Raw genomic sequence first — 18,304 nt, forward strand, 5'->3', positions numbered from 1 at the left:
TAAAACAGGCAAGGTGCCAGAAAGCTGCCAATGCTATGCCAGAATTAAACTCAAATTTTATCATCTCTTCTCTGGCCGTACAGCACATCACAGTCCAGTCGATCCCATTGTGCAATTGTACCAGAGTTAAACACCTCTCCTTTTATGGATGCCCAATTGTGAAATGAGACATTCGCTCTTAGTAAGGAATCTAATGTGCAGTAACTATTGATTTACCGAGCAATCAGATTATTAAAATTATTAAGGCAGCCAAAAGTTTTTTTTTTAAATTACCACAATGCCCAGTGATTATTCCCTTGTAATTATGCATCTTCTATACATATTTATTATATGCTGATTAACCAGGCCCAAAGGGATACATACCAACAAATGCAGGAATAGTTGCTGATTGGCCGTAGTTCGTTCTCATAACAGCAGTGACTATTTCATCAATGAAGCGCTGCGAGACTCCCAGTTCCTGCAGAGTCTCTGCCACAGATCGCCGTGTCATGTTAATGAAACGCTCCCCACCCAATGACTGCAGCATCTCCTCCACAGTACTGAACGCGTAGCCATGTGCCTGGTACTTGTAGATTCTGTCCCACAATAATACCACAGGGTTAAACACTTGTTTTAAGCACCACTCCTTTTTACACATGTTGAGATAATTGTGACTTATTGATTGTAATGCAATAAAGGAACTAATGTACAATCATTTAAAAGAAATCACTACGAGTTCTGTTCATCAGCTGTCCAGAGATGCCCAATCGGCATTTCTAAAATGCATTTACAACAATTATTTCAGTAGATGCCATTGGCCGGATTTCCCCACGCCAGTGAGAAAGAAGCCATTTTTGTATCAAGTGTCTAAACAGTACGGAGCTCAACTGTGATACCTTCCATTGTTCAACAGCCTACCAACACAAACTATCAGCTTACAAGTGAAGAATGGCCTTTTGAGTGAGGAACTGAGAGAGGCAACCAGCATCCACTGCCTTCAGGACATTTAGGTGGAGGAAGGGGGGGGAGATGGGGAAAGAAATGGCCACGGTGAGATGCCGAGGTTACTTCCCCAATAATGACTTGACACTTTTGACTAATCCTTGAGTAACTAATTCCTCTTTCATCACTCTGCAGAAGTACCTAGTCTCCATTTGGCACCTCCCTCACATAGGCGAATTCAGGATCTTACCAATTGTGTGTTAAAGCCCATGTCCTGTGGCACAGTGTGATAGAACAGTGAACTAACTTAAACTGTGCTTTAAAAGTCTGTTTTAGCAAGGCACCAAAAATAATATCTCAAACTATTCAGGAAATAGTTTTCTTAATATAAAGATGACAACCACTTAGAAAATAACACAATTCTGGCAGTTCTGCTGGATCGTGACCACCTGGGAACTTCATCACCGACTCTGCTGACGTTTGTGAAGGGGGTGGCATGCAGAGTTTGCTGTCACACCTGCATGCCACCCCCTACCCCACCAAAGACCCCTGGATCGCTCGTGGTAGCTGGCCTACCTGGAGAGGGGGGGGGGGGTGGGGGTGTGAGGAGAGGTTAGAGCAGTCCGAGTGCCCTAAGCAGCTCCCTTACAAAGGAGTCCTCTTAAAACTTCTCCGTCAAACGTTTCTTGCCCCTCCTGGACCCTCAGATGGGCTCCACATTTGTCTCAGCCAGAAAATGTCTGATGCAACCAGGTGTGCCTGCACTGATCATACAACAGGATTCGACTAAGGGCCTAGCGGCAGGGAAAGCCAACCTATGGAGCCCCGCTCTATGCTGATGGCCTTGTTGAGGTAGGTGAAGGCTCCACCACCACAGGGCCACACAGGAAACTTTGCCACAAGGCTGGGATTTGGCATATTTGCGACCGAGCTGAGTTAGCAGCCATTCTGGCGGACTGCTGCCAAACATACGGTGGGAGTTCACCGGAACAACTTTGAATTCTTGGGGCCAACATGTTTTGCTTACAAATAACGCTGTTCTGCATCACTATATCTTGCAACTGCAAAGCCAAGAACCAGCAGTACAGAATGAAAGTCAATGGCATTAGTGAGCTGCTAATGTGCTGCTGAGGTACTTGTGCATCCTTCTGCGCATGCGCGTCTTGGACTCCGCCCCCTTTCCCCGCATATGCCCTTGACCCAGTCGCACGTGTGCAGTGCGACATACAAGGAAGCCAGAAGTGGGGACGAACCACGAATATTGCTGCTCCAGCCTGGAACTGGACATGCTTCTAGGGCTTGTGAATTATCTCCAGGACTTTTGACTAAAACATCATTGAGATTATCTACACAAACATTTTTGCAGCCTTCTGTGGGAGAGAAAAAAAAATCGGAGGGAGAGAGAGGGAGAGAGGGAGAGATAAAATGCAAGACTGATCACGTTCTTCCAATCCACCCCCTGGGATGGGCGGTGGGGCAGGAACTTGGGTGGGTAGGGGGCGATCTCATCCTGAGAGAGTGAGCTCTCTCCTGCCTGGAGTCAGCAATTAGAATGGCTCGAATTACACTTTGCAAAGTCACTGTTCCGTTGCAAATAAACGGCTTTAGAATCCCCAAGCTGCAATGGGCAAATAAAATTAACCATGGTTTGCACTCGCTGCCCGTGTTTCTGCCCATGTCAGTGACCCAATGCATGAACCTCATTCTCATTTGGTTCAGACTCCAAGGCTGCTGGCAATAAACATTTGCAGATATACAATGATACAGAACAAAGCCTTATTCCAAAACCGAAACATTATACAACAAAGGGATCGGATTCCATGCTGATAAAAATGGTTTCGTCACATTCTTAGAGAATTTTTTGACATTCATTAGAAGGTGTCATCCTTGGTTGTGATAGATTTTTTGTCGGGGTCAGAAGGTTATGGGTTCAAGACCCACTCCAGAGATTTCATAGAATCATAGAAGTTTATGGCACAAAAGGAGGCCATTTGGCCCATCAAGTCGAAAAAGAGCTATCCAGCCTAATCCCACTTTCCAGTTCTTGGTACGTAACCTTGTAGGTTACAACACTTCAAGAGTATATCCAAGTACTTTTTAAAATGAGATGAGGGTTTCTACCTCTACCACCCTTTCAGGTACTGAGTGCTAGACCCTCCACCACCCAGGTGAAAATAGTTCTCAACTCAACTCATTATTTAGGCTGACACTTCAGTGTAGTACTGAGGGAGTGCTGCACTGTCCAAGCTGCCGTCTATCAGAGAAGACGTTAAACTGAGCCCCCATCTGTCCACTCAGATGGACGTGAAAGATCCCAAGGCACTAGCGGAAGAGCAAGGGCGTGCTCTCTCAATCAATACCTAAAACAGATGATCTGGACATTTATTTCATCACTATTTGTGGGATATTGCTGTATTGGCTGCTGGGTTTCACACATTACAACTCTAGGACATCCTGAGGTTGTGAAAGGTACTATATAAATGAAAGTTCTTTCTTTTACTTTTCCAGTAACAATGGGAGGGGAGGATCATGTTTCAAAGTGCCCCTTGACTGAGGATCTGTAGGTTTTCTAAGTAATGTTACACTGAAGCAACAATTTGTAAAATATATGAATTGCACAATGTACCTCATGAACTTCTCCAGTATCTCCTCCACCCACATCTGCAGGCGTAGTAAACCAAAGCCATACCGCCACCACATTTTAAACAGATCCTGGAGGTACCAGTCAGTCTCTTCAAACACAAACTGCTCCCCATTGAAGATTGCCACTTTCTCTGGGACACCTTTTCTGTGCTTCAGACCTAGGACAGAGATAGAGAGGGGAAGACTAATAAATTAAAAATTGCTAGTTACAATAACTTGGATATTTTAAAATCAACCTTGTTGAATCATAACTTTTATTTATATAGCGTCTTTAACGTAGTAAAATGTCCCAAGGCGCTTCAAAGCAGTGTTATGAGACAACAGATAAATTTGACACCGAGCCACAAGAAATTACAGCAAATGACCAAAAGCTTGGTAAAAAGGTAGATTTTAAGGAGCATCTTAAAGGAGGAAAGAGAGGTAGAGAGGCGGAGAGGTTTAGGGAGGGAGTTTCAGACCTTAGGGCCCAAACAGCTGAAGGCACGGCCACTGATGGTTGAGCAGTTATAATGAGGGATGCTCAAGAAGGCAGAATATGAGGAGCGCAGATATCTCGTGGGGTTATGAGGCTGAAATAGATTAGAGAGATAGGGAGAGACCAGGCCATGGAGGGATTTGTAAACAAGGATGAGAATTTTGTAATCGAGGCATTGTTTAACCAAGAGCCAATGTTGGTCAGCAAGCACAGGGGTGATGGGTGATCGTGACTTGGTGCGAGTTAAGACACGGGCTGCTGAGTTTTGGATGACTTCAAGTTTACGTAGTGTAGACTGTGGAAGGCCAGCCAGGAGTGAGCTGGAGTAGTCAAGTCTAGAGGTAACAAACGCATGGATGAGGGATTCAGCAGCAGAAGAGCTGAGACAGGGGTGGAGACGGGCAATGTTAGAGGTGGAAAAAGGCGGTTTTAGTTATGCCGCGGCTGTGTGGTCAGAAACTCATTTCAGGTTCAAATATGATGCCTAGGCTGCTAACAGTCTGGTTCAGCATCAGATAGATGCTAGGGAGAGGGATGGAGTCAGTGGTTAGGGAACGCAGTTTGCAGCAGGGACCAAAAACAGTGGCTTCGGTCGTCCCAATATTTAACTGGAGAAAATTTCTGCTCATCCAGTACTGGATGTCGGTCAAGCAATCTGACAATTTAGAGACCAAGGAGGGGTCGAGAGAAGTGATGGTGAGGTAGAGCTGGGTGTCGTCAGCGTACATGTGGAAACTGACTCCATGTTTGCGGATGATATCACCAAGGGGCAGCCTATAGATGAGAAATTGGAGGGAGCCAAGGATAGATCACTGGAAGACACCAGAGGTAACGATGCGGGTGTGGGCAGAGAAGCCATTGCAGAAGATTTGCTGGCTCTGATTAGATAGATAAGAATGGAACCAGATGAGTGCAGTCCCACCCAGCAAGACGATGGTGGAGAGGCATTGAAGAACTGTGTCAAAGGCTACAGACAGATCCAGGAGGACGAGGAGGGATAGTTTACCTTTGTATCAGTCACAAGGATGTCATTTGTGATTTTGATGAGCCGTTTTGGTACTGCGGCAAGGGCAAAAACCAGATTGAGGGATTCAAACCGGAAAGATGGTCACGGATTTGGGAGGCGACAACATGTTCAAGTACTTTGGACAGGAAAGGGAGGTTGGAGATGGGGTGAAAGCTAGCAAGCACAGTGGGGTCAAGGGTTGTTATTTTTTGAGGAGAGCGGAACAGTACCTGAGGAGAGAGAACCGTTAACAATGTCGGCTAACATGGGAGCCACAAAAAGGAAGTTGGGTGGTCAGCAGTTTAGTGGGAATAGTTAAAAGGGAGCAAGAAGTGGGTCCCATGGACAAGATGAACGTGGAGAGGTCAAGAGGGGAGATCAAAGAAAAACTAGAGAAAGATGTGAGTTTAGGGCTAGAGCAGGTGGGAGCCTCAGATGAAGTTTGGCCCGGTGGGCGAGGGGAAGGAAGGGAGCTCGCAGAGGCAGCTGATCGGATTGTCTCAATCTTTGAGACAAAGAAGTCCATGAGCTCCTCACACTTGTTGTTGGAGTTGAGGATGGTGGAGACAGGGAAGATGGGTTTAAGAAGACGGTTAGCAGTAGAGAATAGTAGCCGGCGGTTATCTTTGCATTCCAGAATGATCCTGGAATAGTGAGCAGTTTTTGTAGGCAAGAGTTGGACCTGATGATGCCTTGTGTGGTCGAGCCAGATCTGGCGGTGAATGGCTAAACCAGTTGTCTGTCACATCCGTTCAAGTCTGTGCCATTTGGACTTGAGGGAGCGAACATGATGGCTGAACCGGGGGAATGGCTAGGGTGGGAGAGAATAATGGGTTCAATAAGGACTAGGGCATCAAATGTGGTGGTGAGGGTGTGGTTGAGCAGATCAGTGGCTGCAGAAATGTAATTGTGAAAGGAGCGCTAAAGGTTGGACAGTTTGGAGTTTTTAATGTAGTTGCAAGAGAGTTTGGAGAGTGTTTTTTTCCAGGGTTACGGAAGCAGAAGGAAGTAGGTTTGGATTGGGGAAGGGGGATGTGGGTTGAGAGCAATACGAGAAAATGGTCAGAGATGGCCTTTTCTTTAATTGACACGGTTGGAATAGCAAGGCCACGAGAGATGGCAAGGTCAAGGGGATGGCCGTGAATATGGGTAGAGGAATTTACATGGACGGTGAGATTAAGGGAGGACAGGAAGGAGAACTCAGAAAAGAGAGAGCATGATGAATTGAGATGGAGATTGAAGTCATCGAAGATCAGAAGTCACTCGGTGCATAGGCTGAGGGAGGAAAGCAGTGAGGATATATCAGTGATAAAGTTTTTAATCATACTTGGGTGGGCGGTAGAGAACGAGAATTTTAAATGAGAGGAAGAGGAGTGGAATAAGGTGAGATGTTCAAAAGAGAAAGTGCCGGAGGAGTAGGGGGGACAGACTAGGGTGTGATTTGATGATGAGAGCCACACCGCCACCATGCGATCTAGGCAGGGCAAGTGGTGGAAGGTATAGCCAGGAAGGGAGGTACTTTTGGTTCTCCAGCAAAGTCTCTTTAAGGAAACCAGCTGATGACACGTCATCAGATGATGTCATCACTCCCGCCTCCAGTTAATTGGCCCGGAAACCCGCAGGCCGGGCTTAACAAACCCCAACCACGGAAGATTGCTGCAGCTGGGAGCAGGTTCCCCGAATACCACCGATTCCACCCGCACCCAACTCGCATCCATCCAGTCAAGGCAAGACTGGGCTTGGATGGAAGGCTCACGGTCTCGGCCCATGCATAATAATGGGCACTTAAACAAGATCCTAAAGGGCAACTGGCTACCTCTGAATTCAAAGCAGCAAGGAGTCAAGGTTTACAGGATAGGAAATGGGGAAGGAGTGAGAAATTGATGGAAAAAAAGCAAGCCTCGCATCTTCTGTGGGAAAGGGGGGAGTACATTGTATTTAACAATCTTCGCTGACAGCCTTTATTTGTTAGAGAAAGAAAAGTAATTTATAAAGTACTGCCTCCATCACCAAAACTCCTCATTAAAAACGTCTGCACCATAGTTGTCCCTTGATCGCAACAAAGTATTTCCTGTAAAAATCTATTACAGCTGTATTGTGTAGTGGGTGATTTGTATATGAAAAAGGCTTGGTGTTTGGAGCAAACAATTTAAATAAAATATGTTGCAGCTTTATATTAAAAAACAGATTGTTTGCTAGTCGGTGGATCTAAGACAGCACTGTACAGAATTTCCAAGTTATTTTCGGTACTGTAATCTAAATCTCAGTTTCTTTGTACCGTTGTTGATAAAAAAAATCTTCAATTCCTATGCAAATGAAAAGTGCTGGTATGGCATATTGTCCTTTATATATTCGCCGCATGGATCTCCACATAAGGACTGCATCGCAACAAAAGAGGTGTCTAAATTCTTATACTGCTGCTACATTTAAAACGGCTAGTATAAAAAGCGCAGAGTTACATATTCCCATCCTATATCAGAATAAAAGCTCCATTTCCCTGACCTTGATACAGATTTGAAATACAAAGCCAGAGATTCACAGCGGGATGATGTCAACAACCAGGCTCAGAATTTCAGTTATAACCAGGGATAAATCAATGTCATGAAGTCATTTTATAGGAGCTTCACCATGGGCAGTATTGAATACAATTTGGAGAGAATGCATTAAACACTTTCACCCTGAGCCAAGCAAACCATGGAGTAAAAATTGGAGGCAATTGCCATAATTAATCTCATGTCTTATCCAGTTGAGAACAATTTGTATTTATATAGCGCCTTTGACGTACTAAAACATCCGAAGGCGCTTCACAGGAGTGTTTTTTTTTTAAATTGACACTGAGCAACTTAGGGCCGATGACCAAAAGCTTGGTCAGAGGTAGGTTTTAAGGAGTGCCTTAAAAGGAGGAAAGAGAGATAGAGAGATGGAGAGATTTAGGGTAGGAATTCCAGACCTTAGATCCTTGGCAGCTGAAGGCTGAAGGAAATGATGAAATAAAAATTTAAAAATGCTGTAAATACTCAGATCATCAGGCAGCATCTGTGGCGAAAGAAACACAGTTAACGTTTCAGGTCGATGACCTTTCTTCAGAACTAGAAAATTCTCCAGTTCTGATTAAAGGTCACCGACCTGAAATGTTAACTCTATTTCTCTCTCCACAGATGCTGCCTGACCTGCTGAGTATTTCCAGCGTTGACCATAATCAGGGTGGGTTGGCCAGATATATCGGGGGACGAGGAAAATTGATCAGAGATAGCATTGGGGGGGGGGCGGGGGGGGAGCGGTGCGTCGGCCAGGGATTGCGGCTGTGGAGTGGCGAGGGTGTCTCCGATCGCAGAGGGTGGGTAGGCAGGAACCCTGCATCCAGGAGGTAGGTATTAAGCCACTTACCTCCTGGATGCAGCAGTCCTCTTTAACTGCTGAGTTTCACAAATTGTGTGAAACCCGTCCACAGGCAGTTAAACACAGAATGGATGGGGAAGAGGCTGCCAGCTTCATTACAATAGTTAAATTGAGGGAACCCCCCCTGGGAGTGGGTTGATCGCCTGCGTCCTGTCCCGCCTCTGACAAAGCTGTAAGTGAGCGGGTTGGAGGCGGGATCAGGTCAGGAATCCCATTTTTGACATTTTAACTCCCTCTCACGCTCCAAAACCTTTAGGGAAAAATTACAGCCAATGTATTTCCACATAAGTGTAAAAAAGGCACCTGAAGAAAAGGGGTTTGTACGATAGTCGAAGTTGCTTCCCCCAGACACTAGATTTAAGTAAGACAATCCACCACTGTTGTGTAGTCCGCATGTTCTTGTGGCATTACATGAATATAGGTTGTAATAACTAAACTAAGCATCTCTTATCGTACCTATTGCTCTGTGCATTTCATCTTACTGTGGAATAAAACAGCTTACAATTTGAACCAAATTCACTTCGTGTTCTATTAAATTTGGTTGGGCTTCAGATAGATTCAAAAGGTCCACCTGCTAAAGACAAGGGGGTCCTGTTGTTACTCCCCCAGATCCTGCTACCTTACAAATCCATATAAGGCATTGTGAGTCAACTCCCATAAACAACACAAAAGCAAAATACTACGGATGCAGGAAATCTGAAATAAAAAGAGAAAATGCTGAAAATACTCAGCTGCCCCATTACCACCCCCTTTTTGGGCCCAAGTTTCCACATGATTTGCGCCTGATTTTTAGGAGCAACTGGTGGAGAACGGACTATCTTAGAAATCGCAATTCTCCACATTTTTTTTTCTGCAGTTCTAGTCAGGTAGAACAGTTCCACTTTGGAACAGAATTTTTTCTTCAAAAGGGGGCGTGTCCGGCCACTGACGCCTGATTTCAAAGTTTCCACAGTGAAAACGTATTCCAAACTAAAGTAGAATGGAGCAAGTGAAGATTTTTGTAGAACTGAAAAAACCTGTTCTACACATTAAAAAATCAGGCGCAGGTTACAAATTAGGCGTCCAGAACGAGGTGGGGGGGGGGGGGGGGGGTGAAGGCAAGTCATTAAATTCTATAATAAATCCTTATTTATACTTCTACAAATATTATACAAATAAATCCAACCTGAATAAACATTTATAAGCAAAGAAAAGATTAAATAAACCATCTTCCTACCTGTGTGAAAGTGCTTCAGCCAGGGAGAATGCTGCAGGCGTTCGTTCCCGCAAGGGGGGGGGGGGGGAGGGGAAAGCCGTTTGTTCCCGCGGGGGGGGGGGGGGGGGGAGGGAAACGGCTGCCTCAACTTTGAGGCTTCCTGCAGCCTTCTCACTGCTGCAAGAAGCCTCAGTGCTGAAGTGCTGATGTGAATGTGCTTTTATTAAAAAATGTTCAAAAATTAAATAGCTACAAAGAACTACAAAAATGGCTGAGTGCCAATGTTTCCTTCACACTGCGCGTGCGCGAACGCTCCAACGCGCACGTGCAGCGTTGCCGGCAGGAAAAAAACTAATTTAAATGGTACCCGCCCCCTCCCACTTACAAAATCGGCGCGAGTGTAGGCTCCGCCCCCTGGGCGCCGCGCCAGGCAGACAAGGAGCTGCAGGGCGCTCCAGAATTGCGCGTTTTTTTTCCGGCGCCGTTTTAGGCGCGAAAAACGGGCGCCCAGCTCGGAGGGGCGCCCGTTTTTTATAGTGTGGAAACTTGGGCCCTTTGTCATTTAATCAGTCCTCCTGTCTCTGGACTTGCTTAAAAACTGGTCTGTTTTTTTTTTTATTCGTTCACAGTATGTAGGTGTCACTGCCAAGGCCAGCATATGTTGCCCTCCCAAAATTGCCCTTCAGAACATGGTGGTGAGTCATCTTTAACCATGGAAGGTGTAAAGTATGTACACAAGGTCTGCCCACCACCATCAGAGGTCCTAGGGTTATAGGTACACTCGTGCTGGGCCCAGTATGTAACCTGAACTTCACCTTTGTATCTTGACTTCTGGAAGCCATTAAAGACTGACCAGGTTACACCTAATCACTGGCTCACAGTACGGAGTTCATTGTATCATTTCATACTGAGTTTTCAAGTGCTGAGCAAATTTCCCTCACTGTTTGAACCGGAAATTGGCAGCTTCAAGTGAGCCAAGGTGCAGATTCACCTAGGCCCAGACATCACAAAGCCAGGGCGGTCCCGCACATGGTGAGACAAAAGGTCGAGCTCGAATTGGACAGACTACAACGCGAGGGGGTCATCTCACCAGTCGAATTTAATGAATGGGCCAGTCTCATCGTTCCGGTGTTAAAGAGCAACAGCATGGTCAGGATTTGTGGAGACTACAAGATCACGATCAACCGAGTTTCAAAACAAGATCAGTACCCGCTACCGAAAGCTGATGACCTGTTTGCAAGGCTAGCCGGGGGAAAATCGTTCACCAAGTTGGATGCAATGTCGGCCTGCATGACACAGGAACTGGTTGAATAAAAGAAACTTACGTGCATCAACACGCACAAAGGACTGTTTATTTACAACAGGTGCCCTTTTGCCGTTCGTTCGGCGGCATTTCAGAGAAACATGGAGAGCCTATTGAAATCCATCCCCAGGACCGTGGTATTCCAAGACGACATCCAAGTCACAGCTCGTGACACCGCCGAGCACCTGCACAATCTAGAAGAGGCTCTGCATCGTCTGGACAAAGTGGGACTCGGGCTGAAACGTTCGAAGTGTGTTTTCATGGCACCAGAGGTCGAATTCCTTGGACAAAAGATTGCTGCAGACGGAATCAGGCCTACAGACGTAAAAACAGAGGCCATCAAAAGCGTGCCCAGGCCCCAGAATGTGACGGAGCTGCATTCGTTCCTGGGTCTTCTCAACTACTTCGGTAACTTCTTACCCAAATTGAGCACAGTATTAGAGCCTTTGCACAAGCTGCTCAGGAAAGGAGACGACTAGGTGTGGGGTGAACTTCCAAGACAGAGCCATTGAGAAGGCTAGAAATCTGTTGTGTTCCCACAACCTACAGGTACTGTATGACCCATGCAAGCATCTAGTTTTGACCTGTGATGCATCGTCCTATGGGGTCGGCTGCGTACTCCAGCAAGCCAATGAGTCAAGCAAACTACAACCAGCTGCATATGCGTCTCAAAGCCTGTCCAAGGTGGAAAGAGCCTACGGCACGGTAGAGAAAGAGACTTTAGCATGTGTTTATGGAGTAAAAAAAATGCACCAGTTTGGGCTTTGCTTCCAGTTGGAAACCGATCACAAGCCGCTTATATCGTTGTTGTCGGAACACAAAGGTAGCAATCCCAATGCGTCGTCCTGCATCCAGAGGTGGGCGCTGACATTATCTGCCTATCATTATATCATTCGCCATAGAACAGGCACCGACAACTGCGCTGATGCATTGAGCCAGTTACCATTGCCCACACCAGAGGTGGAAACGTCAATGCCCACAGAGCTACTCATGGTCATGGACGCCTTTGAGAATGAAGGGTCGCCTGTCACTGCTCAACAAGTTAAGACCTGGACCAGCCAGGATCCGACCCTATCGATTGTAAAACGTTGTGTTCTTAACAGGGACTGGTCGACCATCCCCAAGGAAATGGGTGATGAAACCAAACCGTACAGCCGTCGCAAAGGTGAGCTTTCCATCCAGTCCGACTGTTTACTGTGGGGTAATCGTGTTGTACTGCCCAAGAAAGGCAGGGCGAGATTTGTACGGTATTGTCATGATGAAGGCCATCGCCAGGTCCCATGTTCGATGGCCTGGCATTGACTCGAACTTCAGTGCAGCACTTGCACGCAGTTAAGCAATGTCCCAAAGGAAGCTCCCCTCAGGCTGTGGTCATGGCCATCCAAACCGTGGTCTAGAATCCACATCGACTTTGCGGGCCCCTTCCTCGGTAAATATTTTTTGTGGTGGTGGATGCATACTCCAAATGGATAGAATGTGTGATCATGTCATCCAGCACTTCCACTGCCACCATTGAGAACCGGAGAGCCATGTTTGCCACACATGGTCTGCCAGAGACAACGGACCGTGTTTCATGAGCCTAGAGTTTCAAGAGTTCATGAAACGCAATGGCATAAAACATTTGAGGTCAGCCCCGTGTCTAATGGTCAAGCGGAGCTGGCAGTTCAAACCATCAAGCAGAGCCTGAAATGCGTAACTCACGGTTCCTTGCAGACACGCCTGTCACGCATACTGCTCAGGTACAGGACAAAGCCATACACGCTCACTGGGGTCCCGTCTACGGAACTATTGATGGAGAGGCCCCAAAACCAGGGTCTCTCTAGTCTATTCTGACCTTAATGATCATGTCGAAACCGGACGTCAACACCAGCAGTGGTATCACGACTGCGCCGCAATGTCACGCGACATATCTATAAATGACCCAGTGTATCTGCCAGAGAAATCATGCTTGACAAATCTTCTGGAATTTTTTGAGGATGTTTCCAGTAAAGTGGACAAAGGAGAACCAGTTGATGTGGTATATTTGGACTTTCAGAAGGCTTTCGACAAGGTCCCACACAAGAGATTAATGTGCAAAGTTAAAGCACATGGGATTGGGGGTAGTGTGCTGACGTGGATTGAGAACTGGTTGTCAGACAGGAAGCAAAGAGTAGGAGTAAACGGGTACTTTTCAGAATGGCAGGCAGTGACTAGTGGGGTGCCGCAAGGTTCTGTGCTGGGGCCCCAGCTGTTTACATTGTACATTAATGATTTAGACGAGGGGATTAAATGCAGTATCTCCAAATTTGCGGATGACACTAAGTTGGGTGGCAGTGTGAGCTGCGAGGAGGATGCTATGAGGCTGCAGAGTGACTTGGATAGGTTAGGTGAGTGGGCAAATGCATGGCAGATGAAGTATAATGTGGATAAATGTGAGGTTATCCACTTTGCTGGTAAAAACAGAGAGACAGACTATTATCTGAATGGTGACAGATTAGGAAAAGGGGAGGTGCAACGAGACCTGGGTGTCATGGTACATCAGTCATTGAAGGTTGGCATGCAGGTACAGCAGGCGGTTAAGAAAGCAAATGGCATGTTGGCCTTCATAGCGAGGGGATTTGAATACAGGGGCAGGGAGGTGTTGCTACAGTTGTACAGGGCCTTGGTGAGGCCACACCTGGAGTATTGTGTACAGTTTTGGTCTCCTAACTTGAGGAAGGACATTCTTGCTATTGAGGGAGTGCAGCGAAGATTCACCAGACTGATTCCCAGGATGGCGGGACTGACCTATCAAGAAAGACTGGATCAACTGGGCTTGTATTCACTGGAGTTCAGAAGAATGAGAGGGGACCTCATGGAAACGTTTAAAATTCTGACGGGTTTAGACAGGTTAGATGCAGGAAGAATGTTCCCAATGTTGGGGAAGTCCAGAACCAGGGGTCACAGTCTGAGGATAAGGGGTAAGCCATTTAGGACTGAGATGAGGAGAAACTTCTTCACCCAGAGAGTGGTGAACCTGTGGAATTCTCTACCACAGAAAGTTGTTGAGGCCAATTCACTAAATATATTCAAAAAGGAGCTAGATGAAGTCCTTACTACTCGGGGGATCAAGGGTTATGGCGAGAAAGCAGGAAGGGGGTACTGAAGTTCCATGTGCAGCCATGAACTCATTGAATGGCGGTGCAGGCTAGAAGGGCTGAATGGCCTGCTCCTGCACCTATTTTCTATGTCTATGTTTCTATGTATGTACTTAACCATGGTCAAGGGTCCAAGTGGCTCCCGGGCAATATTACAGATAAGAAGGGTAACCGGGTGTATATGGTTAAGCTCAAGAATGGGCAGATGTGCAGGAAACACATTGATCAAATCAAGCTAAGACACACTGACGAAGCGGAACGGTTGGAAGAAGACACCGCGAGCTTAGACGACCAACCAACTCACGTCCAGCCATCAGAAGAACCCACTGTGGTCAACACCCAGCTCCAAGTCGTGAAGAGACTTGGAAAGCACTGGGATTGTACTGAGACGGTCAACCAGGGAGTGAAGGGCTCCGGGCCGTCTGAAATTGTAATATGGACTTGTACCAAGAACTGGGGGGGTGGAAATGATGTAATGTATGCACATAAGGTCTGCCCACCACCAGGGAGCACTACCGTCGGAGGTCCTAGGGTCATAGGTACACTCGTGCTGGGCCCGGTATATAACCTGAACTTCACCGTTGTATCTTCACTTCTGGAAGCCATTAAAGACTGACCAGGGTATACCTAGTCACTGGTTCACAGTACTGAGTTCATTGTATCATTTCATACATCACAGAGGGCAGTTCAGAGGGTCTGGAGTCACATACAGGCCAGACCGGATAAGGACGACAGATTTCCTTCCCTAAACGACATTAGTTAACCAGACGGGTTTTTGCAGCAGTCCAGTAGCTTCATGATCACCATTACTGCAAGTAGCTTTTAATTCCAGATTTATTGAATTCACTGAATTTAAATTCCCCAGTTGCCGTGGTGGGATTTGAACTCATGTCTCTGGATCATTAGTCCAGGCCTCTGGATTACTAGTCCAGTAACAACCACTATGCTACTGTACCCCTGAATTTCTAACCTTTCCCAGTTCTGATGAAAAGTCAGTGACCTGAAAAGTTAACTCAGTTTCTCTCTCCACAGATGCTGCCTGAACTGCTGAGTATTTCCTCGCTTCCCTACTACCCTCCCAGTAAGACTTCCTCAACTTCTTGGTTTCCCCTGACCACATGGAGGACTGCAAATCTGCAGTTGGCATCAGTGCCACTCTACCAGATCAGTAGAAAGTTGGCAAACCTATCCTCTGCTTTCCATCCCCCGTTTCCGAGCAAGCATCTGGCTTCCACTAGCCAATCTTGCACAGCAAGAGAGTGGAGATCAGAGAATTAAGTGGACTGTGGAATTGCAGGAATGCCCACATCCAATGTGCTATCTTGTCTACATTATTAAAAAGAACTGATATTGTGCAGCAAATATAGAGGCCCACCAGCAGGGAAGTCTCAGTTGGCAAGATCAGCTGGGCAAACTAGAAGGAAAAAAATTGGGGAGGAGGATATCAGCTGTGATATGGATGAGAAAATTAAATACATATGAATGGCCTAGTAGTCACAAACGACACAGATCTCTGGGGAGGTATGATTGGCAGAGAGGGGTAGGGAAATGAGAGGTGATTAGCAGAGAGGGGGAGGGAAATCCAACTCCAACAGTACCTTGCTCCTGATGAAATGCCTAGAACATGACCTTGTCATTACCGACACCTTGTTCCATCAGAGGGACAAGTACAAGACATCATGACAGCACCCTCGCTCCAAGCACTGGCATCTGCTCGACTACGTCATTGTCCAAGCGAGGGACCGCAAGGATGTAAGCATCACCCGCGCCACAACACGAGCCGACAACTGCTGGATGGACCACCGCCTAATTCGCTCCGTCATTATCAATGTAGCTCCAAAACAGCGACAGCAACAAAAACAATGCCGCACGAAAATCAACGCAGGAGGCACTCAAAGTCCCGGTTAAAAAAGCCCTATTCAGCCAGCGCCTCATTGCCAATCTGGTGTCCCTCGATAACCCAGAGACGCAGTGTCCACAGCGCCTGGTCTGCCCTCAAGGCCTCCATAATCAGCATTGCAACCAGGAAACACCAAGATTGGTTCAACGAGAATGACCAGGGGATCCAGGAACTAATTAGCCACAAGCACAAGGCATTTCTGAACTTGAAACTGCAACCCAACAAGAGGGCAAGAAAGCAGCTCTACAGATGGCTGAAGGCAGAGGTCCAACAAAAAACCCACGACCTAAAAAAAAAGATGGTGGGTGGAGAAAACACAGGAGATCCAGCAGTTAGCCAACAATCACGACGTGCGAGGATTCTTCAGCACAGCCAAGACCACCTACGGCCCAAGCACCCAAGGCGCCACCCCACTGCTGGCCAAGAATGGCGACAAGGAGAGAGAGGCAGTCAGTGCCCGTTGGAAGGAGCATTTTGAAGATCTTCAACGCGAGTGTCCTCAACTCCATCCCATAGCATGCTACCTGCCACCAACTCAGCACAACCCAACCCGGCACAAGGTAGAAAAGGCCATCCGTCAGCTGAAGAATAACAAGGCAACAGGAGCAGATGGAATTCCTACCGAAGCACGTCGGAGAAGCACTTTTGGCATGAATACATGATCTTATTTCTCTTATCTGGAAGGAGGACAGCATGCCAGGAGATCTCAGGGACATCGTAATCGTGACCATCTTCAAAAAAGGGGACTTCGGTAACTAGAGAAATCTCACTGCTGTCGGCCACAGGGAAAATCATTGCAAGAATCCTCCAGCCCTGTGGCTAAAGAGCTCCTCCCAGATTTGCAATGTGGATTCCGTCCACTACGGGGTACAGTGGACATGATCTTCACCGTGCGACAACTACAAGAGAAATGCAGGGAACAGCACCAACCCTTGTACATGGCTTTCTTTGACCTCACAAAGGCCTTTGACACCGTCAACCGCGAGGGATTATGGAGTGCTTCCTCTGTTTTGGCTGCCCCCAAAAGTTTGTCACCATCCTCCGTCTGCTCCACAAAGACATGCAAGCTGTGATCCAGACCAATGGATCCACCACAGACCCAATCCACATCCGGACCGGGGTCAAGCAGGGCTGCATCATCGCACCAACGCTCTTTTCGATCTTCCTTGCTGCAATGCTACATCTCACCAGTAGCAAGCTCCCCGCCAGAGTGGAGCTAAATTATAGAACAGATGGGAATCTGTTCAACCTCCACCGCCACCTCCAGGCCAGATCCAAGGTCATATCATCCTCTGTCAAACTACAATATGCAGACGACGCTTGTGTCTGCGCACACTCGGAGGCCGACCTCCAAGCCATCGTCAACACTTTCACCGAGGCGCAAGAGAGCACGGGCCTTATGCTAAACATCCCTAAGACAATGGTCCTCTACCAACCTGATCCCACAACACAGCACTGTCCCCGATTATCAAAATCCATGACGAGACCTTGGACAACGTGGACCATTTTCCATACCTCGGGAGCCGACTGTCAGCAAGAGCAGACATTGACGACGAGGTCCAACACCGCAGCCTTTGGTCACCTGAGGAAGAGAGTGTTTGAAGACCAGGACCTCAAACTGGCACCAAACTCATGGTCTACAAGATACTAGTGATACCCGCCCTCCTATATGGCTCAGAGACATGGACTATATACAGCAGACACCTCAAAGCACTGGAGAAGTACCACCAGTGCTGCCTCCGCAAGATCCTTCAAATCCATTGGCAGGACAGACGCACCATCAGTGTTCTCGCTCAGGCCAACATCCCCAGTATCGAAGCATTGACCACACTCGATCAGCTCGGTTTGGTGGGCCACATCATCCGCATGCCCGACACGAGACTCCCAAAGCAAGTGATCTACACAGAGCTTCGACACGGCAAGCGAGCCCCAGGTGGGTAGAGGAAATGCTTTAAGGGCACCTTCAAAGCCTCCCTGACAAAGTGCAACATCCCCACCGACTCCGAGGAATCCCTGGCCCAAAACCACCCATACTGGAGGAAGAGCATCCAAGAGGGTGCTGAGCACCTCGAGTCCCATCGCCGAGAACAAACAGAAACCAAGCGTAGACAGCGGAAGGAGCATGCATCAACCCAGATTCCCTGACCACCCTTTCCTTCAACCACTGTCTGCCCCACCTGTGACAGAGACTGTAGGTCCAGCATTAGACTCACTCACTTTTAGAATGGAAGCAAGTCATCCTTGACTCCGAGGGACTGCCAATGATGATGATGAGTAATGAACTACATGTATATCTTTGGTGCACTATTTGAATTTGTAAACGAGGTGTTAACAAATTTGCTAACC

At 47.2% G+C, this 18,304-nt stretch overlaps 1 protein-coding gene across 1 annotated transcript in view; it reads right to left on the reverse strand.

Annotated features, from left to right (window-relative positions):
- LOC139262994 (prenylcysteine oxidase-like) overlaps positions 1-18,304 on the reverse strand; it is an 80,478-nt gene that overhangs the window by 49,199 nt on the left and 12,975 nt on the right. The window contains exons 3-4 of the mRNA XM_070878424.1: positions 3,548-3,722; positions 364-575 (exon numbers count right to left, since the gene is read on the reverse strand). Coding sequence (XP_070734525.1) covers positions 364-575; positions 3,548-3,722 — 387 coding nt within the window. The remainder of the gene's footprint in view (positions 1-363; positions 576-3,547; positions 3,723-18,304) is intronic.

This window comes from Pristiophorus japonicus, chromosome 4 (genome assembly GCF_044704955.1).
Source record: "Pristiophorus japonicus isolate sPriJap1 chromosome 4, sPriJap1.hap1, whole genome shotgun sequence".
Taxonomy (NCBI): domain Eukaryota; kingdom Metazoa; phylum Chordata; class Chondrichthyes; family Pristiophoridae; genus Pristiophorus; species Pristiophorus japonicus.